This window comes from Saccopteryx bilineata, chromosome 6 (genome assembly GCF_036850765.1).
Source record: "Saccopteryx bilineata isolate mSacBil1 chromosome 6, mSacBil1_pri_phased_curated, whole genome shotgun sequence".
Lineage (NCBI taxonomy): Eukaryota > Metazoa > Chordata > Mammalia > Chiroptera > Emballonuridae > Saccopteryx > Saccopteryx bilineata.
The window spans coordinates 173,117,396-173,142,221 of record NC_089495.1 but is presented as its reverse complement, the minus strand read 5'-3'; the positions used below and the strand labels follow the sequence as shown (position 1 = coordinate 173,142,221).

The window sequence follows — 24,826 nt, the reverse complement described above, 5'->3', positions numbered from 1 at the left end:
TTTGGAGTGGGTACCGAGAGAGTGTGAAGTGAAGAAGTATAGAATAGTAACTTAGGCAACTCTTTTAAGGAGTTTTACTGTGAAGAAATGGGAAGATATGACATCAGGGTTAATCAGCCTTTTTTCCAAATAGGAGATTGTCACTTAACAAAAGAAAGTGATTCATCATCTCCAATTATCTCCCTACTAAAATTTTATTCTCTATTCCAATAGAGACATGACCTAAAAGTAATAGTCACATACATTATGGTTAAAAGATATGCTAGAAAGTGCGATTTGTCATTAAATGTGGGTTAGTTGCCATGCATGTATGTCTGACTTGTTAGTTCCAGGATCCTGTTACTATATGAGAAAAACAAAACAAAACAAAACACATATTCCTTTTTCAATTGTCCAGTATTAACCATTTCAGATGCTTTTATAATCCTTTATGTCTTAAATTTACCATTTTAATGTCAGCAAGTTAATTATCTATTATCCTGGAAGCCAAACGTGAGTAGAATCACAGGGGTTCCAGTGACCCTGAGAAGACAGATAAACTGTGACGTGGTCGATTGTTGATGTGACGGGACAGGGCCTCCCTTTCCCCACTCTGTGCTTGGGTGACAAGAAATCTCAAAGGGCTTTTGACGCTTTACTGCAAAGGTCCCCGTTCTCCCAGGCATCGGCCCTGACAGCCATTGGCCCTGGTCCCTGCAGTCTGACAGCCTGGATAATGGAGCAGAAGTGCTGTGCTAAGGAAAACTGAACTAACAACACGCACAGAAAAGCAGTTTGTAGGAACTTGTAAGAGTGTCCTTCCTTTCACAATCTGTTACTAAGAAAAATAATGTGCCAGTCTACTAGAGGTGGGGAAGAAGCCAACTGCTGAAGTACAGTAGTATCAACAAAGAGCACTTTCCACCAAAAGATACTTTGTAGTTCTGTCTTTATTATTATTATTATTTGATTGATTAATTTTAGTGAGAGAGAAACGGGAAAAGAGAGAAACAGGAACGCCAATCTGTTTCTGTATGTGCCCTGACCGGGGATCGAACTGGCAACCTGTGTACTTTGTGACCGCACTCTAACCAAACAAGCTATCAGCCAGGGCTGTGGTTCTATCTTAACCAAAGGTTCTGTTTCATTAATTATAAAAGGAAAGTTTATAATTAATGAAACATAGTTATTACAATAGCATTGACTATATTCCCTAGGCTGTACTTTATATCCCCGTGACTATTTTGAAACTACCAATTTGTAGATCTTAATCCCTTCACCTTAAAAAGGCAGTATTATTTTATATCTGTCACTGGTGAGTACTAAAAAATCTTTCTGTTGTGTTTGTCTGAACCCCTTCAAATACTGTTCAGTATATTAGAGCACGGAATGGGCTCATGCTGCCTGTGGCGGAGTGGGGAGGGAGGTTCAGTGGGCAGGGAGGCTCCACTCTGACAGCGTTAACCCTGAGACTGCTTCTCCGCTATTCCTCACAGACGGCGTGCGTGCAGCCCCCGTGCACAGCCCTGCTTCCCAAGAGGCAGCTGAAGTCTGTGAAGATGAAGGTATGAGGCTACTTACTACATCTCAAAAAATATCACAAACTCTTAGGAGACCATTTGGGTTTTGTTTATTTGGAAACATGAAGCAAACGTGAGCAAAACCTACCTAATTCTCTTTAAGCATCTCTATTTCCAACGCAATCCAATATCCCACCCACTCGGTTTTATTCCCTATCTGCCCTTTTCGGAACTCATACATACATTTACATTTGTCCCACTTAAAAGTAACTTGGTGAAACAAGAGGATGGTTGGAGAAATTATGTTTAAACAAGTATAAAAAGGCATCTCTGCTGATATATAGCTACTCATCAGGAATAGTTTTAAAGAGTGGCATTTGAGAAGCACCGCCCAGAGAGCTCCATTATCTAGACATAAGAAGGAAATGTTGGAAGGCATACTTAGAAAGAAATCTTTGCAAAGAGCATCATTCCTCATTCTATGGACAAGTTACTATGAGGACATGTCGCTGGCCCAAGTATTTCCAGAACAAGAAGAAAAAAGTCAAAGAAAATTTGATTTAGGTTCTAGGAGAAAATTTGAGGGAGACATGGTGGGGGACATTCATGTGTAGATGATATATATATATATATATAATGCCTGATATCCACATGTATATATATTATCTAAAGAAAAATAAAATAGTTCTTTCTTCTCTTCCCTTCCTGATTAACTGTTCCCACACATAACAGTAATATTATTGTTTTTGGTGTCTATGTTTTTTATATTTAATTTTTCAATTACAATTTACATTTACTATTATTTTGTATTAGTTTCAGGTGTACAGCATAGTGGTTAGACAATCTTATACTTTACAGAATGGTCTCCTTGATATTTTAAGTACCCTCCTGGCACCGTACATAGTTATTACAATATCATTGACTATATTCCCTAGGCTGTACTTTACATCCCCGTGACTGTTTTGAAACTACCAATTTGTAGTTCTTTATCCCTTCACCTCAAAAAGGCAGTATTATTTTATATCTGTCACTGGTGAATACTAAAAAATCTTTCTGTTGTGTTTGTATGAATGAACATCTGATAAATCACGTGATTGCCTTGGAACCTTTGGATACGCAGAATGTATTTCTTCAGTTTGGAGTGATAGAAAAATAGACCCATACTTGACAATTGATACTAGCTACTCCTTGAATTAGTATTTAGAAAATCAAAGTTGTCTTAACATTTTAATACTCAGCTATTTACATGGCACATTTCATTTTATGTTTGCCTGGTAGGTGGGTTTTTCTAAATGAAGTGTCTGTGTAGTGAGGGAGTTTGAGATGGAAGAAGGCTGCCCCCAGCTAGAAAAATACGTTCCTTATTCCTGAAGAGGGATCTGGGTGGCCCAACATAGCATCCTCTGCAGCAGTGGTTTTCAACCATGGGTCCACAAAAGAGCAACTGTGTTTCCCCATGTATAAGATGCACCTTAATTTTGGGGCCCAAAATTTGAAAAAAAAATTTATTACAATAAAGTTATTGAAATCAAGTTTTATTCATCATAAAATTCATACAACTCTTCATCTGCACGAAAAAGCAGTAAATGCAAGTAAAGAAAATCTAGAACCATTGTATAAGATGCACCCAGGTTTTAGACCCCAAAATTTTCAGAAAAGGGTGTGTCTTATACATGGGGAAATATGGTAACTACCCTCATGTTGTATGAAGGTTATACAACATCAAAGTGACTAGCTCTTTTGCAGACTGGCATGAAATTTCTGGTGGACCACCACTAATGCATGGATCCAGAGTTGAAAAACACTGCTCTACACTGTTATTTTCAAAGGTCCTTTATTTTTGTTCATTGTCACTTTTTAAATAAATCTTTTAGCATTTCCTTTCATATACTCAAATATGTGTTGAGACATTCCTGATTTTATGTGGTAATCTATTCCTGAATTTTTTTTTACAATTTTAATCCTTTTAATTATTTATTTGTTTATTTTATTTTTTTTACAGAGACAGAGTGAGTCAGAGAGAGGGATAGACAGGGACAGACAGACAGGAACAGAGAGAGATGAAAAGCATCAATCATTAGTTTTTCATTGCGCGTTGCAACACCTTAGTTGTTCATTGATCACTTTCTCATATGTGCCTTGACCGCGGGCCTTCAGCAGACCGAGTAACCCCCTGCTGGAGCCAGAGGCCTTGGGTTCAAGCTGGTGGGCTTTTGCTCAAACCAGATGAGCCTGCGCTCAAGCTGGCGACCTTGGGGTCTCGAACCTGGGTCCTCTGCATCCCAGTCCGATGCTCTATCCACTGTGCCACTGCCTGGTCAGGCTATTCTTGATTATTTTGTAATATCAAAATATGCAAATAATGCCTGATATCCACATAGGTTCTGATAGGAAACTCTAGGTCATCTTAGAGAGGGAAATAAACCTGACTAAGTTAAAGCGAAAAGACAGAAAGTAATGTTCCTCCTACGTAAATAATTTTGGACATTCCAATTTTTTAGCTGTGATAGAATGTCATGTCTTAAATGCCATTAAGTTGAATGGCAGAGGCTAGGAAACAAGAAAGATAATCTAATTTAAGTGTTTCAAGCTGAGATTTTTTTCCTGTTGCGTTGTTTGGTTTGCAGATATCATCACATCTTTCTAGAAACATACTGTTTGTGATGTTTCTTGATGCTGTTAAGATCTCACACATTAATTGTCATGCCAGGATCAATTTCTCAGAATACTTCCAGGATTCTTTTCTACATGAAATGTGTAATAGTGGTAGCTCCAGAGACTTCTACCACATATTACAAATGCAGTTCCCTAGTAATGACTAAATGTGAAGTTTTAAAGATTTTACTGAAATAATTGTTAATATCCATTAATCCCTTGAAGGGAAAAGTGTTTTAAAATCCCCAATAACATGTAATCCACTAAGCATAGAACATAGATATGATTTTTGCCTGTTTCTTCTAAAATAACATGTACTACTGTTATTTTAAATTGATTATCAGTCCTTCCGAAATAACATGTACTGCTGTTTTTAATTGATAATCGGTCCAAAGCTTAGACCAAGTGTCTAAAGCTTATAGGACTGCTGTCTTGACTTGTATGTATGATAGATACATAGCTAGATGGAAAATGAAATGAATTTGCTATTGAAATCCCCCAAGATAAAGGTCATGTTGAGATTAAAAGGCAGTGATATGGATTGAGGATTCATTTCAAACATTCACCATTATTAGTTTTATGCAGAAATAGATCACCTTGGTGACAACTGGGCTATTTATGAGTTCTGCAGTTATAAGATTGCTTATTAAAATGCATATCACACTCTCCAATTTATATGGAAGAACATGTTTGCTGACCAGAGGTCCTGAAGGAGCCCTTGCTCTCTTGCCTTTGTTTCCAGACTTTGATCCTGACTGAGCATCTTCTTGGATTTAGAACAACCAATCTAATGAACTGCCGTTTACTTTCTCTCTCTCTCTTTCCAATATAATTCCCAAAGATTTTGAGACTCATCAGTTATTTCCAGTTTTGCTTGTTGGCCATCTGGCTTTACATTTGTTATGACTTTGGTTTCCATGGAAAACTAGTGTCTTCTGTGTCTTCTAGAGGAGTGAAAACAAGCTAACGAAGAATGAGCTGGCTAATGTGATTTGTTTGGAAGATGAAATTTTTTTTTTAAGGTGAGAGAAAGGCAAACAGTGAAGCAGACTCCTGCACACACTCCAACCAGGATCCACCAAGCAACCTCATCTGGGGCCAATGCTTGAGTACCGGGCTATCTTTAGTGCCTGGGAGCTATCCTCAGGTCCCAGGGCCACTTGAACCAATCAAGCCACTGGCTGCAGAAGGGGAATAGAGAGAGAAGGAGGAAAGGATGGGGGAGAGGAGCAGATGGTCGCTTCTCCTGTGTGCCCTGACCAGGAATTGAACCCTGGATGTCCTTATGCTGGGCCAACATAACACTTTCTCCACTGAGCCACTGGCCTGAGCCAGAGATAAGATTTTTTTTAAAAAAAATGAAAACAGGTATGTGAACATTGAATAATTTCAAGAGGCCTTGTCTTCAAGGGTGTATTCAATGCCAGTGATTTTGTTCAAAGGTTCTAGACATATTTCCCACTGACTACCTAGAATGATGTTTACGACTCATTTACTCCACATAACTGCCAACAGTGCAGGCTGCTGACAGAAGGAAGTACCACTGATTGGTTTATGTCCGGAGAGCCAGACTGTGAGTTGCAGAACAAAGACACCTGTTTCTAATACCCATTCCAGCCCTCAGACAGGCAGGAGTTGAGTTAGGAGGACAAACTGTGAGGAGGAGAGATGCTGATGAGAAGTGCCTGGTGAGGGTGTGGCAGCTGGGGCTGAACTGAATTGAGTATCAAGGTAAAGCTGGCTTGAGAAATTATCTATGGGTTGACAGAAGTTCTAAGGTTATTTATAAAATAGAGCATTCACTTATCTATTGAAAGATTTCTTCCTCTCCTCGTAAAAAATACTCTAATCATTGATTTAATGGCAGTTTGCCCTTTAAATCCTTCAAAACAAACTCATGAGTACAAATGGTAAAACTATTTAAGTTACCAAATGTGGAGGCAGTCAGATAAAGGGAAGTATAAACACATGAATAAAATTTATATAAAGAGATCAAGAACTTTGGGCAAAACTGCTATAATTATTATTATCATTATGTGAAATATAGTCAATTTTCTTAATTCAAGGAGAGCTCTTTGTTCTAATTATCTCAAAACTCATAATAGTGCATCTTCACTCATAGCCAAGGCCAAGAAACCTTAGAGAGAAAAAAAAACCTGCAATTTAAACGCATCTCAATACTCCTGTCTTAGTATTTAATTACTCAATTTGAATTTGAAGGTCAATGAGATGAAATCATATGCTCATTCATATTAAAAGTAAAATCAATTAATACCCAGGCGCATGCACAGCGAGCTGGTATTCCTTTGGAGCTTTGTAGAAGTCATGTCTTTGCTGTTTGGCATTTATGAAGTGGGATGTCTCTTAACTCTTAATTTAAGTTTCATGTCACCTAAAGGTCAAAGTTTTTGTAGAATAGGAAGAAAGTTGGGGCAAGAATCAGTCTTGCAAAGACAACGAAAGACAAAGGATGAGGTTTAGCCTGAGAAAGTGGATTTGAGCGTTTGGGAGGTTTGAGCATAAATGCTCCCAACTGTGTATCACCACAAGCATGGCCAGTGGGCAGGGCTCCGAATAGCTCTGAACATTATCTCTATCTCTTGCCTAAATCTTTGGAGAGAAACAAAACATGGGCCCACCCATGAAATTCCTCTCATGCTTCTCTATCCTGATGTTTCTTCCTATTCTTGGTGTCCATTATCCCTTTTCCAAAGGTCCTCCATACTACCAACAAAAGTGAGAGAAGGTGTCCCCTGTCCTACAGTTGCACAGACAGAGTGTCTGGATACACTGTAACACCCTGGGTCATCACTTTTGGATTTTAAGAGTCTGAAGTGTGGAATGAAAGCTGCTACCCTCTGGCAGTTCAGTGATAGGAAAGAACCAAGATATATGAAGTGTTTCCTATACCTAATGCTTTATGTGTAGGTACAATGCATTTTTCATTTTATGAAAGAGTAACCTGAGACTCAGGAAGGAGAGAGAGAAGGTATGTGTGTAGGGCGTGGAGAGAGGAGTACCATTTTATTAAGGTTGGCTCCACTGCTGATACTTACACGAGCTCACATAATCCTCATTAACAATAATGTTTGATTCCATTTTAATATAACAATTATTATTTTTTGTTTATAATACACATTTATTGTAAAATATTTTTAAATGCAGAAAAGTATAAAAGGAAATATGGCCATTTTCCCTTTAAGGATTAAATTGTCGACTTCACTTTGTTTTACCATAAATATTTTCCAAAGCCTTGAAATATTACTCAGAGGCCTGATTTTTTTATTGGAGGCATAATATTTCATCATAGGGTTGTTTCACAATTTACATCGCCAATGTTCCCATGTTAAACTATTTAGTTATTTACGGTTTTCTCTCTATTATAAATAGTAGGAAAACAGTGCATACATTTCACATAACTTTTGGTGTGTATCTATGATCAGTTCCTGAGGATAAATTGTTAATTTTTTTGTTGATTTACTAGAGAAACAATTGACATTTTTATTGCTTACACTTTTTTATTTTAGAAGCAATAAGCACTTATTATATTAAAAATAAAAAGAGAAATTAAAGCTATCACCCCTCATCTCAATCCCCAGTAATAAACGCCGGTATATAAACTCCCTGTCCTTTCCCAGGCTGCCGCACATGAGTGTGGAATTTGTAGGGTATTCTACCACGATACCATTTTGTCGCTGTCCTATAAATGTAATAGATTGTGAATTTTTTTCATGTCTTTTCATAGTCTAGTATTATTTAATTGAATAGTTCAATGAGTGACCCTCCATCATTTATGCATCCTGTCTCCATTTTGAGTCCTTTCTTTAGTTTCAGTTTTAAATTTCATACTGGTCATGAATATCCTTTTAACTTTGTCAATGTTCACGATCTGTAAGAAAATTCTAGTAATTAGAAATGCATACAAATCTCTTTTTTTTACAATAAATAAAGTGTATTCCTTTTTGATTCTTTAAATTATATATGTTCCATTTAGAAAACTCAAATAATGAGAAAGAGTATAAGGACTAGAGTAAACAGACGTGCAGTCACAGCATCCTGAGGTAACCACCATTCACATTCTTCCGTGCATCACTTTCTGAGCATATGCAGACAAACAAAATTTTATATAAATTGATCATATAATTTGTGAGTGGGAGCCTACTCTCTGATTTCAGCTTCCAGAGTCTAGACCTCAGGCCTACCCTCACCTGTGTGTCTGTGGGAACATTACTTAGTCTTTGTGCACCTTAGCTTTCTTGTATGTAAAACAGGAATGATAATAGCACCTCTGTCACAGGACATGAAACCGAATCAATCTATTTGAACATTTCAAGACAGTAAGAGGCTTGCCTGACCAGACGGTGGCACAGTGGATAGAGCATTGAACTGGGATGCAGAGGACCCAGTTTCGAAACCCCTAGGTTGTCGGCTTGAGCACAGGCTCGTCTGGCTTGAGTGTGGGCTCACCAGCTTGAGCGCAGGGTCACTGGCTTGAGCATGGGATCATAGACATGACCCCATGGTCACTGGCTTGAGCCTAAGGTCACTGGTTTAAGCCCAAGGTCACTGGCTTGAGCAAGGGGTCACTTGCTCTGCAGGAACCCCAGTTAAGGTACTATAAGAAAGCAATCAATGAACAACTAAGGCGCTGCAATAAAGAATTGATGCTTCTAATCTCTCTCCTTCCTGTCTCTCTGTTCTTCTCTCTGTCTCTTTCTCACTAAAATAATAATAATAATAATAATAATAATAATAATACAGTAGGAGGTAGGAGGCTCAAAATTTTTAGCCATTGTTAAATATAGATGTTTATTTTATAAAGATTGCATTATATTATGTTCACTTTGCTGTATCTTGTTTTGTTACACAACACAAAACTTTATGGATATCTCTTCGAGTCATTTTGTGTGCATCTAATTCATTCATTTTATAGTTCTCATGATATTTCATAGCTTAAAGGTGCTATAATTTACTCCGCCATTTTTCTATGATGAGCAAGCACTTTCTTTCCCCTTTATTGCCACACAAACAACGATGCAATAAACGTCCCTTGTCCATATATCCTTCTAAGTAGTGCTCTTATTTGTATGGGAAAGACTCCAGGAGTGTGAGACAAGTTTGCCTTTTTAACAGATATTGCCAAATTGCTTTCCTAAAAGGCTCTAACAATCTGTATTTTCATCAGCAAATGTTATTATTGTTCTTTCTAATTTTTGCCAGTTCAATGGTGTAAATAAAGAATTATCTCATTGTTTTTAAAAGGTCAGTGTTATAATCCCAATTTTGCAAATTACTGAGGCTCAGATAATTTGAGTAACTGATCCAAAAAACCAAAATGTAGAACCAAAATTTGGAAACCCAGTTGGCCTGAACCCACAACCCATGTTTTCTCCCCCAAATGCCTCTTCCCACATTCCTTGCGTCAGGGGGGTAAGACACAGGTAGGTATAGAGCTGTCGGAGAGCAGCATGGGAAAGGTGGGGCTCAAGCTAGGTAAGCAGGGCATTGAGACTCAGACTACCAGAGTGGGAGTCAACCTACTTGGTCCACATCACAACTTTGGCCCTAACCAGGTCCTACAATGAAATGAGTACACAGAAATTTCCAACCATATACACCACTAGAAATGAGTCCCAAAACCCTTTGCCTGTTATTCATGACCTCTCTGTGGTCTGGTTCCGTGCCTTTGTAGAGCCTGGCACATACCCTGTTCAGTAGTCCACTTTAACATTCTGCCATTATTGTCACATCTATTTTATTCAAAATGCGAAGATTCACTTTCACAATTTTACCCTTCCATTGTGCCCTTCCTCCCTCCCTCTTCCTTCTCATCCTCTTTCCCGTGCTTCACAAATTATCTGGACAAACATGTTAATGACCGAAATTATACAAGATAATGTGGGTGGGGGCAGTATGCACATTTTCATCTTTCTTGATTTCTTTTTCCATCTACAAATCAAAATTATGGACATGACCATATTTTTACTGGGCTAAGACACTAGAAAAAAGCAACATGAAAGAATTCACTTCCAATTTATAAGCAACATGGTGGAATGCTTTTCATATATTCCCATGTTTAAACTTTATTGTTTTTTAATTAAATGAGAGGCAGGAGGCAGGGAAGCAGACTCCCGCATGCACCCTGACCGGGATCCACCTGACAAGCCCCCTACAGGGCTATGCTCTGCTCAGCTGGGGCTACTGCTTCGTTGCTCGGCAACTGAGCTATTTCAGTGCCTGAGGCGAGGCCATGGAGCCATCCTCAGGCCCTGGGGCCAAATTGCTCAAACCATTTGAGCCATGGCTGCAGAAAGGAGAGGAGAGGAGAGGAGAGAGAGAGAGAGAGAGAGAGAGAGAAAGAGAGAGAGAGAGAGAGAGAGAGAGAAAGAGAAAATGCCCTGACTGAGAATCAAACCTAGGGCTTTCACATGCCAGGCTGACACTCTACCACTGAGCCAACTGACCAGAGCCCATATTTAAAATTTTATATCAATCCTTCAGGATGATAATAAATATTCCTTCATAAAAGAGCTCATCAGTAAGAAAAATTTTAGAAATCACAAAGTTAGACATAGTTAAGTATCTCTACAAGACAAGACTTCTCAGAGCCTTTAACAGGCTAACTTGTACGGAGAAACTCAGGGGAGATGGAAGCATAAGGTGTCCAACATAATTGACTAAACCTTACTTTTAGTTTTTTTGCTACATTTTTTAAAAATTGAATTTTTTTTTTCTTAAGTTGGAAATGGGGAGGCAGACAGACTCCCGCATGCGACCGACCGGGATCCACCCGGCATGCCCACCAGGGGGCGATGCTCTGCCCATCTGGGGCGTCGCTCTGGCACAATCAGAGCCATTCTAGCGCCTGAGGCAGAGGCCACAGAGCCAGCCTCAGCGCCTGGGCAAACTTTGCTCCCATGAAGCCTCGGCTGCGGGAGGGGAAGAGAGAGACAGAGAGGAAGGAGAGCGGGAAGGGTGGAGAAGCAGATGGGTGCCTCTCCTGTGTGCCCTGGCTGGGAATCAAACCCGGGACTCCCGCATGCCAGGCCGACGCTCTACCACTGAGCCAGCCGGCCAGGGCCAAAAATTGAATTTTTTTAACTTAACAAAATATAGTTTAAGAAGCAATTTCACATCCTATCTGAAAGAATTAAAGAATATAGTTTAAATTTTTTATTTCAATAAATCAAACTATTATAATACAAAATAAGGAATGGTAAAATTACTTTATAAAACAGGGTCTGAGTTTCTTAACTGCATGGCGGTACAGTGTGATTGAGGAAACATTCTCTCAAGCTTCAGAAAGGCTGTCGTCTATCATAGTTTTTGACAATAGGTTTTCATGAGTAGAATGTGCTGTTCTTCCTCATTCCTAATGATGTGTGCTGTCATCTGTTCTTCCCACCGCTGTTCCCAGGGAGTTATATTTCTTGAGACATAGAGAGATGGAGAATGTCTTGGAATTGCTGAGTTCTTTACCAAAAAGAAAGGACTAATTGGCTAGCTAGAGGCAAAAAACAGACATTTTTAAATCAAGTACAAAGGCAAGGTTTCCTAATAAGCACTGATGGCATGTAATGATAAAGTTTGTCTTCCCATTTTATTTAGAAATTGTTCCTGTTGCTTCGTGCCAGATGTGTCACATTGACATGGAAAGGCAAAGGGTTATTTTCCTCAGGAAGAGGGATAGTAACACTCATGTACAACTGTACATACAACAAAAAATATATACATGTATGTGCATGCACACACACACACACACACACACACACCCTGTTCTGAGATAAACGTGTACAAGACAACATTTATCCCAGCTTGGTCTATGATTTATGATGTTTCTCAGATGCTACAAGACTCATAAAGATCTAAGACTTTCAAAAGACATATTTCAAATGACATTAAACTGCTTCGGTTTACCTAAACCATTTATTAATGTTATCTAAGCCAACCACATTTTGAAGCAGAATCAATTACTAAATATTCATTCAATAACTCTTTCCTAACCATTTAATGAGACAAACATTTCTGCCGACCTCTTCCTCAGAGCTGACAAGAGCTACAAGCACCAGGCACTGGGTTTCTCAGAATCTTTCTTTTCTGTTTCAGGGAAATGAACAACCATCTTTTCTCCTCCTGCAGATGGGAGCCTTCTGTGCTAGAGCTCCTTCTAACCAGTAGTCTTGATGTTGATCAGTAGAAAGGACTTGGATAGACAGCTGCTTACTTATTACCTAACACTGATATTACCACAATCACCAGGGGGCGCTCAAGTGAACCCTTCCACACACACGTCTTCCTCAAATTGACCACACTCTATATCCAGGGTCAAAGCCCCATACCAGTTCTTCCCCTGAGATTCTTCCAAAGTTAACCTAAGAGAGCACATCAGACTATTTCTATTTTATTCCCTGAGACAGTGTCTCCTAAATTTACATTAATTCTTCCATCTCCACTAATGCCTTTCCCTTCCTTCTACTTAATGGGTCTCCTATCTGAACCACAGTTATTACTCAACAATCTCCCTTTTTTAAGCAACTATAATACCAGAAATTCACCTGTAGTCCATATGGTGACCATATGCCTTGGGTTGTTTTTTTGTTTTTTTGTTTTTCTTTTTTTTTTTTGCCCTGGGTTTTTAAGTACAAATCTTACTTCAAAGATTCCATCTTTTTATCAGACCCCCAAATTTCTAAAAGGATTTCTGAGAGGGGGAAAAAACCCACAAACAACTTCTTCCTCAGCATAGATAGTCACCCCATGGAAACTAGATTTGACTCTTGTTTCCATAAGTATTTTACTAGGTTTTCAGGAGAAAAACACAGAGATGAGATTAAAACAATAATTATTATCGCCTGACCTGTGGTAGTGCAGTGGATAAAGTGTCAACCTGGAATGCTGAAGTTGCTGGTTTGAAACCCTGGGCTTGCCTGGTCAAGGCACATATGGGAGTTGATGCTTCCTGTTCCTCCTTCCTTGTTCTCTCTTTCTCTCTCTCTCCCCTCTCTAAAAATGAATAGATATGGTAGACCCATCAGAGTCATTGGCCTGGTGTGCAGGATTCCCGGGTTCGATTCCCGGCCAGAGCACACAGGAGAAGCGCCCATCTACCTCATAAAAGCGAGACTGAGAGGCATGAACAGGAGTGTGGTGGCTATGGGGGGAGGGGGAGGGGAGGGGGAGGGGTACAGAGAGAACTGGATGGAGGGTGGCAGAGGACGATCTCTCTTTGGGTGATGGGTATGCAACATAACTAAATGACAAGATAACCTGGAAATGTTTTCTTTGAATGTATGTACCCTGATTTATTGATGTCACCCCATTAAAATAAAAATTTATTTATATATATATAAAAAAATAATAACGTTAAAAATATAAAACATTCTCATGTAAAAAAAAATAAAAAAAATAAAAAAAAGAAAGAAAAAAAATGAATAGATAAAATCTTTAAAAAATAATAATAATTGTTATATTCCCCCCCCAGTATCTTTTCTGTCATGTCTTGTCATCTTTACTAATTTCTTTCTCTATTTTGAAAATCCTTTCAACAGTAGTAAAGAACATGTACTAAAACTTTGTTCACAGATCCTATAGTTAGTTGTATTAAAAAATAATGACAATTTTAAAACAGTTAATAGTGCTCAAATATCTCATTTATCTTTGTCAGTGACTCTTTGAGGTGGCATATGTGTTAGACAATGCTAGCTGCTATAAAACAAATGTCAGACTCACATAAAGAAATTTATTTTCTCACATAATATAGTCCACAATGAGACGTCGTTTTCCTTGCAGTCATTCAGGGACTCAAGATGACAGACGCTTGTGAGTTTCAACTCATGGTTCCCCAAAGTTGCCCTGAGTCTTGACATCCAGTCAGCAGATAGGGAAGAGGGAAAAAGGGTTGCACAGGAGGCTTTTATGGCCTGGCCTAAAAGTGGCACACCCCACTTCTCCTTACTTTCCGGGAGCCAGAACTCAGTCTTACGGCCCCATCAGACTGCAAGAGAGGTTATCCTCAGTTCTTCTGCAAGTTCCTCCTTCCTGTGAGACTAAGATAAGGGAAATGGATTTGAAAAGCTACTCAGTATTTCCCAGAGATGAGAGGTGGTGTTATTTTCCACCAAACTGTACAAATCAGGCAACCAAGACTAACCTATATAACTTGCTCAGGGCTGCCTACACAAGTTTTGGGGGCTAGGGAATAGACTTGCACTTGCAACATTTTTAAAATAAATAAATAAATAAAACCCGCTCATTCCTGCATTTTGTTTTGTGTGTGTGTGTGTGTGTGTGTGTGTGTGTGTGTGTGTTCAGAGCAGACACATTATGACGTCTTTGTGGAATGTCAGCTAATCCCACAGGGAAAAATTAATGGTAAATACTTGGGTTTTGTTGTTGTTGTTTTACATTTATGTTTTTATTTTTTATTTTTTTTTTTTTTTAAATTTATTTATTCATTTTAGAGAGGAGAGAAGGGGGGAGAAAGAGAGAGAGAGAGAGAGGGAAGGGGGAGGAGCAGGAAGCATCAACTCCCATATGTGCCTTGACCAGGCAAGCCAGGGTTTTGAACCAGCAACCTCAGTGTTTCCAGGTTGATGCTTTATCCACTGCGCCACCACAGGTCAGGCTACATTTATGTTTTTAAGGACAATCGTATGTTTTAAGTTGACTGCTGTTTTTTAAAGTAAGTAGTGCCTAGAACTAAATGATAATGTTTAGATTTTTGCATGCTGTGTTTTATACCAGACTCACTCTATAATTTTTATGTTTTTATTCTTAACATCCTTCCTTATTTCAGAGTCATATTTGGCATGGTTCCCCTCAAAAATGACACCTGTCACGAACAGCAGAGTCTTTCTATAAGCTAATAAATGAGAAGGGGTCACAATGGGGGCTCAAACAGAGCTCTGGTTCATGAATTTGCTTATTGGTTTTCCTAGTGGCAGATATTTTATTATATTTCGTCTAGGATTTCACACACTCATGTGTTCTACAGGCAGCTGGTTTTAATGAATCCAAGGTCAAGTGTATATATTATAATCCTATATGAATCAGCTAACCTTATATTGTTGAAGTTCATGGTCATATTAATGCCATACTTGAATGTGATCTCATCTCAATAGTCAAGTCAAAGGTGACAGCTCCTAAGGTCTACTGACATTACCAGACAAAGTAAAATAAACACATCATAGCCTATTCCTTCTTGAATTCTTACAATACCTTTATATTTTTCTGAAAATGAAATGCGAAGACCTGACTGTAACCTGTAAGATGCACCATGTAGACCGTTCCGTCCTCCATTTTTATCTCACAGGACGCCTCTCCCTCTCTGTGCCTCGGTCTCACCCAGCCTCTCTGCTCAGGTTTTAGGTAGAGCCCTGCTCCACTACACTTCCATGCCGGCGTCCTCTTTATCACTTCATAACACTGACTGCTACCTGACTTTAGAAACTTGTACTTCCTTTTGCTTGCTCACCTCTTGTCCATCTCCCTCTATCGTAACTTAAGTTTCATGGTGGGGTGGGGAGATGGTGTCTGCATTGCCCATCATTTTGTCCATAAGGATTAGTGTGCAGTCTGGCCTACAGAGATGCCATTGATAGATACTTACCTGGCAGGGGCAATACCATGATCACAGAAAATGACATTGAAAATGTCTGATTGTTTTGGGGGTTTTTTTTGTATTTTTCCGAAGTTGGAAACGGGGAGGCAGTAAGACAGACTCCCGCATGCGCCTGACAGGGATCCACCTGGCATGCCCACCAGAGGGCGATATTCTGCCCATCTTGGGGCGTCACTCTGCCGCAATCAGAGCCATTCTAGTGCCTGAGGCAGAGGACACAGAGCCATCCTCAGCACCCGGGCAAACATTGCTCCATTGGAGCCTCGGCTGTGGGAGGGGAAGAGAGAGACAGAGAGGAAGGAGAGGGGGAGGGGTGGAGAAGCAGATGAACGCCTCTTCTGTGTGCCCTGGCTGGGAATTGAACCCGGGACTCCTGTACGCCAGGCCAATGCTCTACCACTGAGCCAACCGACCAGGGCCTGATTGTTTTATTATGCTTATCAACAGATACTTGTTGGGTTTTAAGTTGTCTTAAGACCTGTGATATGAAGAAAAAAATATATTCTCTTTCTCAAAAAACTTAGCAATCTAGACAGAAAAACAAAATATATAGATGTGTGTTGTGTAGCTAATATCAGCAACAGCAACAATAATAATAGCAGCTGGCATTTATCTAGTGCTTATTATGTACCAGATTCTGTTCTAGAACTTGACATGTTTTTACTCACTCTACTCTCACCTATGACATAAATACAATATTTTTCCACTCTATAGACAAGGACAGTGAAGCACATAGCAATTAAGTAAGTGTTCTGAGGTCACAAAGCTAGGGTACAAGACAAAAGAGAGAAGGACAAATACCAAGGAAGGATTACACTGAAACATATTCAGGGAGCTTGGAGTCAAGGTGTATCTCTGTCCTGAAATTATCTGTATAATGTAGGAAGTGAATATGAGATTTGAGCTGGAATCTGAAAGAGGCAGAAATGTAATTAAGTAAAAGGAGCTGTTTGGAGCTATTTTTGTTAGAAAGAAGAGCAACCATGAAACCTTAGAAGTAAGACATCAAGGAACCTATTTTAGGTACAATGAATAGATCCACGGAATTTAAATGATGGATTCATCCCTCCACTCACTAATTGGTTACTAAGCTAGAAGCTTGATCATAGAGAACTCGGAATGCCAGGCTAAGAAATTTGGGTCAAATCAACATAAAGCAAAAATTTTCAACCATTGGATAGTGTTTGGATGCTAGTAGTTTTTTTAAGTGTGGTAGTTTTTAACAAATTTATCATTATCCTTTCTTCTCCAAGTCTTTCTCAGAATATATACTCTGATTATCTCTAATTAAACTTTTTTGTTTCTTCCCAGCTATCCCTAGGATTATTTGAAGATGCTTCCTATAAGCCCAATTAGATTTTCTAGTTTCCGATGAACCACCCTTTGGCAAGTTGCAATTTCCCAACCACATAACTCTGGCCTTCAAATGAATTATTTGTATAAGTCAGGCTTTCATTATTTGTATAAGTCAGGCCAATACTAAATTCTCTAGAACAGGGGTCAGGAACCTTTTTGGCTGAGAGAGCTATGAACGCCACATATTTTAAAATGTAATTCTGTGAGAGCCATACAACGACCCGTGTATGTTATGCATTATCCAATAAAAATTTGGTGTTGTCCCAAAGGACAGCTGTGATTGGCTCCAGCCACCCACATGAACCAGGAAATGAATGGATTGTAATACATGAGAATGTTTTATATTTTTAACGTTATTATTTTTTTAATTAAAGATTTGTCTGTGAGCCAGATGCAGCCATCAAAAAAGCAACATCTGGTTCACGAGCCATAGGTTCCCAACCCCTGCTCTAGAACAGTAGTGTCCAACAGAAATAACAATGAGCATAAATGAGAGTGATTTGTCATTGAATTTTCTAAAAGCCACATTAACAACAACAAAAAAGCAAAATTATTTTAATAATATATTTCATTGAACCAATATATCCAAAATATAATAATTCCAACATTTAGTCAATATCAAAATTATTGCTGAGATCATTTACATTCTTTTTTTGTTTGTTTTTTTTGTACTAAGTCTGTGAGTCCCAGCACATAGTTTACCATTCTAGAACATGTCATTCAGACACTCAGCCGTTGTTGCCAGGACTCATTGGCCACACGTGGCGAGGGGCTAATGTATCGCACAGTGTCTAGGGCTAGTTTGAGAGGAATATGTTGTGGTGATGATTTATTACTTTTAGTTGTAAGGCTTAATTCCGTAGGAGCTCTTGCCTGCAGGATTTGATGCAAGCACAATATGACCTGGGCCTTTCTTGATACTTTGTCAGGTTGTTTGTTTGTTTGTTTTTTGATACATGTCGAGCTACAAGGATTTCCAGATTTTTAAACTATAAGATCCAGTATGTCTAATGTCAAGGCGGGGATGGAGGCTCTGAAAATAGCTCTCAGGTCTTTATGCATTGTCATGCACCCCACAGACTCAGCCCCTGGTCCTTCCTCACCACACGGGAGAAGCTGTCCTTCCTGCAACGGAAAACGCATGAGCAATTTATCTGAGGACACTTATTTTAATAAAAATCCTACTTTAAATCAAAGTTGACTTAGGTTAAAGAAATGCACACAGATGGGCTTTGGTTAACAAATTCAACGTACTTCAGTGTAGTTCTCAGAGTGGTTCCTAGAGCACCAGAATCAGCATCCTCTGTGAACTTGTTCAAAATGCAAATTCGCAGGCCCCACCCCAAACCTGCACACTCAGAAACTCAGAGGGAGGGGCCCAGCATTCTTAGTGCTAAAAAATCCCTCCTGTATACCCTAACATTGAAAAACCTCTGTAGTAAGAAAATAATAAGTTGAAGACAAAGTATGGGAAGCAGCGAATGTTAGCTGTTTGGAAAAAGAAAAAAGAATTGTTTTCACTCTTCAAATAAGATTCAAAACGATAGGATCTATTGACAAGGCCAGCATTCAAAATGCAATTAAGATCTATTTGCACAAGCATCAATCTGAGAAGTTCACCAATGTAATGTTGAGCAAAAGAAACCAGAGATGGAAGAGCACATATTGTATGTGATTCAGTTTATAGAAAGTCTGAAATCAGGACAACCGATACATGCTGTTGGAAGTCAGAAGTTTGGAGTGAGGGTAGTGCCCGGAAGGGAGGGAACAGATGTGGATACGTTCTGTTTCTTAAACCTGTACTGGTTTGCTGGTTATATAGAAGTGTTCAACTTGTGATAATTCATCAAATTGTGCACCTGCAATTTTAGAAATCTTACTTTAATAAAAGTTGACTTAGACATAGAAATGAAATGCACAGATGGGCTTTAGTTAATAAATATAATATATTTTAGCTTTACTTTTCTTTATGCATGTTTATCTTTAATGAAAAGATATGAATTCAATTTTTTTTTACAAAAAGCATGAATGCAATACTTCGGGAAAGTGTTTAGTAATGTAAGTAGCACAGCCTGTAATTCAGCAGTCCATCCCTGCCCCAACTGCCTCTCTTAAACAACCAATAGAGATTGCCCTGGAGGTGAGCCCAGTTAGTACCTCTCAGGGTTGGAGGAGAAATGCAAGCTGCCTTGGTGTTCTACTGTGCCTTTTATGTAAGTAAGGTCCTCCTGTCCCTCTTGGTTTCCGCTCAGTGTCATTCTTTTCTTTTTCTCAGCTGGCTTCAGACCCATTTCTAGCCATTGAGTATTGAGTCATTACAATAAAATTAACTCAAGCAGGATCCTTTCAAGGAGTCAGAAGAATTTCCAAGCCCCAGAAGAATAAAATGCTCCCCTGGGAACGATGAGAGGACAGAGTAGTTATTTTGAAATTCATGGTCTTATCTGGTGTCCCTTTACGTCTCACAACAGACAGCCATTGGGCCACCAGCGTCATCTGCTACCAGTCACCCTGATCACCCCTGTTAGATGCTACGTCAGCAATGATGCAGGGAGCAGTAGAATAGTGTGAGCGCAGCAGCAGGGCAGGGATGTGATGCTGGCCTGAATGGGAGGCAGTGTCCCAGGCAGAAGCACTACTAACCTAACAGTTGTGCTGATTCTATTTGCAATGGTGCTTTATCAGGTAAGGTCACAGAGGAAGAGGTGACCACAAATGTGTGTTTGAGGATTATCCCACCCCCACATGGCAGACTCCTTGGGTCTCTAAAAACAAAGCTACTTCTCACTCTTTTCACCAGTATTAGAACATCAGAAATTGTTGATTATTAAACTACTTATATTATTTTTTGAAACTTATCAATATAGCCCTTTATTATAAATAGAACTGATTTCAGAAGCAGATTAAAGTCGGTTGAGGCCCCAGGCACAAAAGAAATATTGGGCCCCTTGTCATTAGAAAAAAGTGTAAAGTTGGGGTTTTGCAGGGCCCTTCAGAAATTAGGGTCCTGGGCACATGTCCAGTGTGCCCACCGTTAAATCTGCCTCTGACTGATATGCTACCACTATACCCTGTTATTGCTGCAAGTTTTTTTTTTTTAAGAATGAAATATTTACAAGGATTTTAGCAAACAGTAACTTAATTCCCCTTCTTGCGAGTTGTTCGCCTCACACCGCGCTGCCATCCCAGGCACACCAGCAGGCTCCAGCACCTTGCCCCAGTGCTGTGGATATCCCAGTGCACCTGGCCATGTCTTTATCTACACTCTTCAAACACTGACTACTTGCAGTTTAAAGGTTGATGGAAGCTGACTCAAGAAAATTGGAATGGGAAAAGGGAACCTGGTATTTAGGGAGGATCCCATTTCTGAATATATTTCAAGACTATTGTGGTGTGCAACAGGAATACTAGCTTGAAAAACTAAACTTTAAAAGGTAAATAAATCATCCAATGGTCATATACATAAATACATATATCAGTGCTATGGACAGAATATTTGTTTCCCCCAAAACACAAACAAATTTCATATGTTGAGCCCTAGCCAATGTGATGGTATTTGGAGATGGCCTTTGGGAGGTAATTAAGGTAACTATAGGTTCTGTGGATGGGGCCCTTATGATGGGATTAGTGGCCTCATTAAGAAAAGGAAGAGAGAGATCTTAGTTTCTGTCTCTCCACACATACACACAGAGGAAAGGCCATGGGAGAACACAGGAAGGTGTCCTTCTGAAGCCAGAGAAGGGCTCTCACCAGAAACTGAGTCAGCCAGCATCTTGATCATAAATTTCTTACCTGCAGAACTATGAGAAGATAAATTTCTGTTGTTTAAGTCACCTCATCTATGCTACCTTGTTACAGCAATCTGAGCAGACTTGTTACTGTCAGCCACTGCATTAGGAAAATCTGTAATAATGATTGCTAGAACTTACAGTTAAACTTAGTCCAAATTAGTAGTAGATTAAAATAAAACTTCTCTAGAGATAGAAAATAATACTTTTAAGTTAACCTTAATATACCTCCCAATGTCTTCATAAACATTATTATACAGTACTTTGTTTTAATACATTTTTTTTCTTAGTTTATGAGGCAAAACATTGCCTTCTTCATAAAAATGCCTCTATACACCCCATTTCCTGTAATACCAGATGTCACCTGATTTTTTTTTTCCCACCAGGGTCATTCTTGAAAATGAAATTTACTGAACTTGTTTTTTTTTTGTAATTTTCTGAAGCTGGAAACGGGGAGAGACAGTCAGACAGACTGCCACATGCGCCCGACCGGGATCCACCCGGCACGCCCACCAGGGGCGACGCTCTGCCCACCAGGGGTGACACTCTGCCCACCAGGGGGCGATGCTCTGCCAAGACCAGAGCCACTCTAGCGCCTGGGGCAGAGGCCAAGGAGCCATCCCCAGCGCCCGGGCCATCTTTGCTCCAATGGAGCCTCGCTGCGGGAGGGGAAGAGAGAGACAGAGAGGAAGGAGGGGGGCGGTGGAGAAGCAAATGGGCGCTTCTCCTATGTGCCCTGGCCAGGAATCGAACCCGGGTCCCCTGCTCGCCAGGCCGATGCTCTACCGTTGAGCCAACAGGCCAGGGCCGAACTTGTTTTATTCTGCATGGCCAGACTGTTCCCCTTTCTAACTTAGTCTCTAAGTTCCTTGGTCCAGTGTCTTTCCTCAATCTGTGCACAAGGTTCATGAAGGTGCTATATAGTTTAAAGACTAAAAATGTGTGCATTTTTTTTCTTAAAAAATATGGATCTAAATGAATGCCATACTTCCTAAAATAATATGTGTAGAATAAAGAAAAACAACATTTTAGAAATGTTTAAAGCGTATATATGTTATAATTAAATAATGAACTTTCAAGAACCACAAAGTGAGTCAAGCTCTTTTAAATCATGCAAAAGTGACAAACATTGAGGTCAGCTCAGTTGGTAGAAAAGCAGAGTGAGGAAATCATTTTATCAGCATCACAAACCATCATTTATTTGGAAGGCAACAGCAGTTCAAGCAGTTCTAGAAACTCAGAACTTCTCTAACAGTCATCAAAGTCGAAGACTTTGACTACCTTCTTTTCCTCTTTCTACTCTTATAACGCTACCAAATGTCTCTTTCTGTTCTTCGTTCTATCTCATCTATGGCTTGTATCTCTTTCCTTTTCTTTCAGTGAATTTCTGCCTTTACACCACTCTATACTTTAAAACTTTCTTTATAAATGTTACCACCAAATGCTCCGAGACAAAGGAGCTAATGGATTCCTTTCACCATAATAGGCTATTAATTATCACCCAGTAAGTGGAACCCTCATGATAAGCTACCTTAATGTCTATTAGCCAACCTATATGTGACTGCCCAGGGCTCATCCTTCATCAATCATCTGTGGTCCAACTGTCAGGGTTACATGGTGCAAAAGATGGCAACCTCTCTTCCAAATTCCCCTGCTCTGTTATCAGACACTTTTCCCAATGTTTCCTAATAAAAGGCAGCATGGTGTAGAGGCAGAAGATAGGGTAATCATTCACATTTTTGCTGCTAAGTAGCAAGAGACCAATTAGTGACTATCTTGGTTGAGTTAGGTTGGGTTCTTCAAATGAAAGTACTGAGATGAGGATATGGTTCAATTGTTGTATTTGGGAGGTAATTCCAGGAAGCACAGTCAAGGGGTGGGGAAATGAGGCAGGGAAGAGAAGACAAACAATAGAAAGTATATGAATGAACAGGTTATTGCTGAGGGAAACTGGGATGCCATTCTTCTAAGAGATGTTTAGAGTGCACATTCAGTATTGTCTTCCAGAGAGGTGATAAAACTAGGTTTTTATCTCCCGAACTCCTTGGGGGTCAGGAGTTGGGTGGCTCCTGGGTACTTTTGGCTCAACTGGGGTGAGAATGCCCGTAGAGTCTCAGAAATTATCCTTTGAAACCACCTGCTGCAACTTCAGGGGTAGTCTAACGGGTTCTGGGTTGAGCTCTGTCTTCTATAAGATTTAGCTGACATGGACTATTTGTATTCCAGCTACTCTAGCTCTAGAGAGGTCTGTCCTCTCTAGATCTCAGAGATGGAAATGGGCTGAGAAAAAGTTACAGAAAAGAGTGAATACAACCTTGGAACACCCAACACAACAATAACAGAGGGTTCTTTGAATGGCCAAAACTTGGATTCAATTTGAATGTCCAACAAAAGAGCCAATGAAATTGGAAATATCAAAGTTTATGCTGCCTGTCACCAATTCAGCCAAAAAAATAGAGATAGGGATTGAATCTTTATGGGCTCTCTATCTCGATGGCTGGTAATCTGGGGAAACAGGAAGTTATATTCCCAAATCATCTCAGCCTCCTATCCCCAGCTGACCTTTTTGTAAGAAGAAGAAAAGGGTAGGTCAGGGTTTTGGAATTTCAAAGGAGAGTTAATCAGATCATAGTCAAAGTTAATTGGATCACAGTCAGTGGGGGTTTTTGTCCTTGGTGCACAAAGGCTTTGCTTGCAGTCTCCTGGAGCACAAAAGTGGATCACTTAAAGATCTCCTAGGGCACAAGAGTGTATTACTTGCAAATCTTGTTAGGTCCTGTATGCCTGTTCAGGTACCCCAGTTCCTGGAAGAAAGCCTTTACTTGCATTAATCATTATGCCCACTAATCATAACTAAAGCCACCCATTACTCAAACTAAAATTTTAACTCTTGTGTTCACCCTGTCAGCTATAGTAAAATATCTTATGATAGATTTACATAATGAATCACTCAACAGCCATCAAAAGTATAGAATTATATTCAATAGCATGTAGAAAAGTTGTCATAAAACAAACAGAAAAAAGTAAACATATCTGGTTTCATTTGGATGGGTTTGTGTATCCTTCCAGGTGGGAAGAACAAATAGGTGCTATAAAGCCAGTAGCCACGCCACTATCACAGCCGCCTGGCCCATGCAGGTTTGCATTAGATTCAGACAGTCGGTAATGAAACAATGGAGCCAATAACTGGTGGGCCATTAGCTTTAATCCTAGCTCACACTCGGCAGGCAAATAATACACACATTGAGAAAACACTTCCCTTTCCATTCAGGGCTCCCAAAGCCACTGACTTATCCAAGTTTCCTAGAATCAAAGGTTTTTACTTCACCAGCTTTATTCACCTCTGTTCCACATCTCCTTCTATCTGCTCAAACTCTGCACTAACTGGCTTCTCCTTTCAGCACTTCACCATCTTGGCTGCCTGTTGGGCAGATAAAATATATTATACTCACTTTGTTAAAGATGGCGCTGCCCACGAGGAGGCCGTCGCCCAGGTGATATTAATGTGTGTCTCTGTGGGCAGGTAGAATCCTTGTAGCCTGGGGCTTGGGATTAGGCCTTTCCCACCCGTTTTGATGTGGGGCGGTACAATCCAATCATGCCTCAGAGAAGTGTCTTTGTATTAGAGACTTCCTTGTTTTGTATATTGGATTAAACGTTTGGATTTCTACGCTATAAAATGGGGGCAGAACGGGAGCTTGCTCTCTTGGTTCCTGGGATGATTAGCATGAGAGAGCAGAGGGAGCAGAGCAGAGAGCAGCAGAAAGAGGCCATGTGGCCAGGAGAAACAGCCAAGATGGCGGAGTGCTGAGTGAGATGCCAGTTTGTGTAGAGTTTATGTAGGGAGAAGGAAGGAGATGGGGAACTGAGGAGAATAAGGCTGGTGAGCTAGAAACCTTTGATTCTAG

General features: G+C 39.8%; 1 protein-coding gene across 4 annotated transcripts in view; it reads left to right on the top strand.

The window, feature by feature from the left end:
- Positions 1-24,826, top strand: part of MACROD2 (mono-ADP ribosylhydrolase 2) — a 2,105,833-nt gene that overhangs the window by 1,995,469 nt on the left and 85,538 nt on the right. For 3 of the 4 annotated variants that reach the window (XM_066237024.1, XM_066237023.1, XM_066237022.1), the window contains one exon: positions 1,476-1,544. The exons of the other annotated variant lie outside the window; for it this stretch is intronic. In XM_066237024.1, the coding sequence (XP_066093121.1) occupies positions 1,476-1,544 (69 nt within the window). The remainder of the gene's footprint in view (positions 1-1,475; positions 1,545-24,826) is intronic. 4 annotated transcript variants of the gene reach the window in all.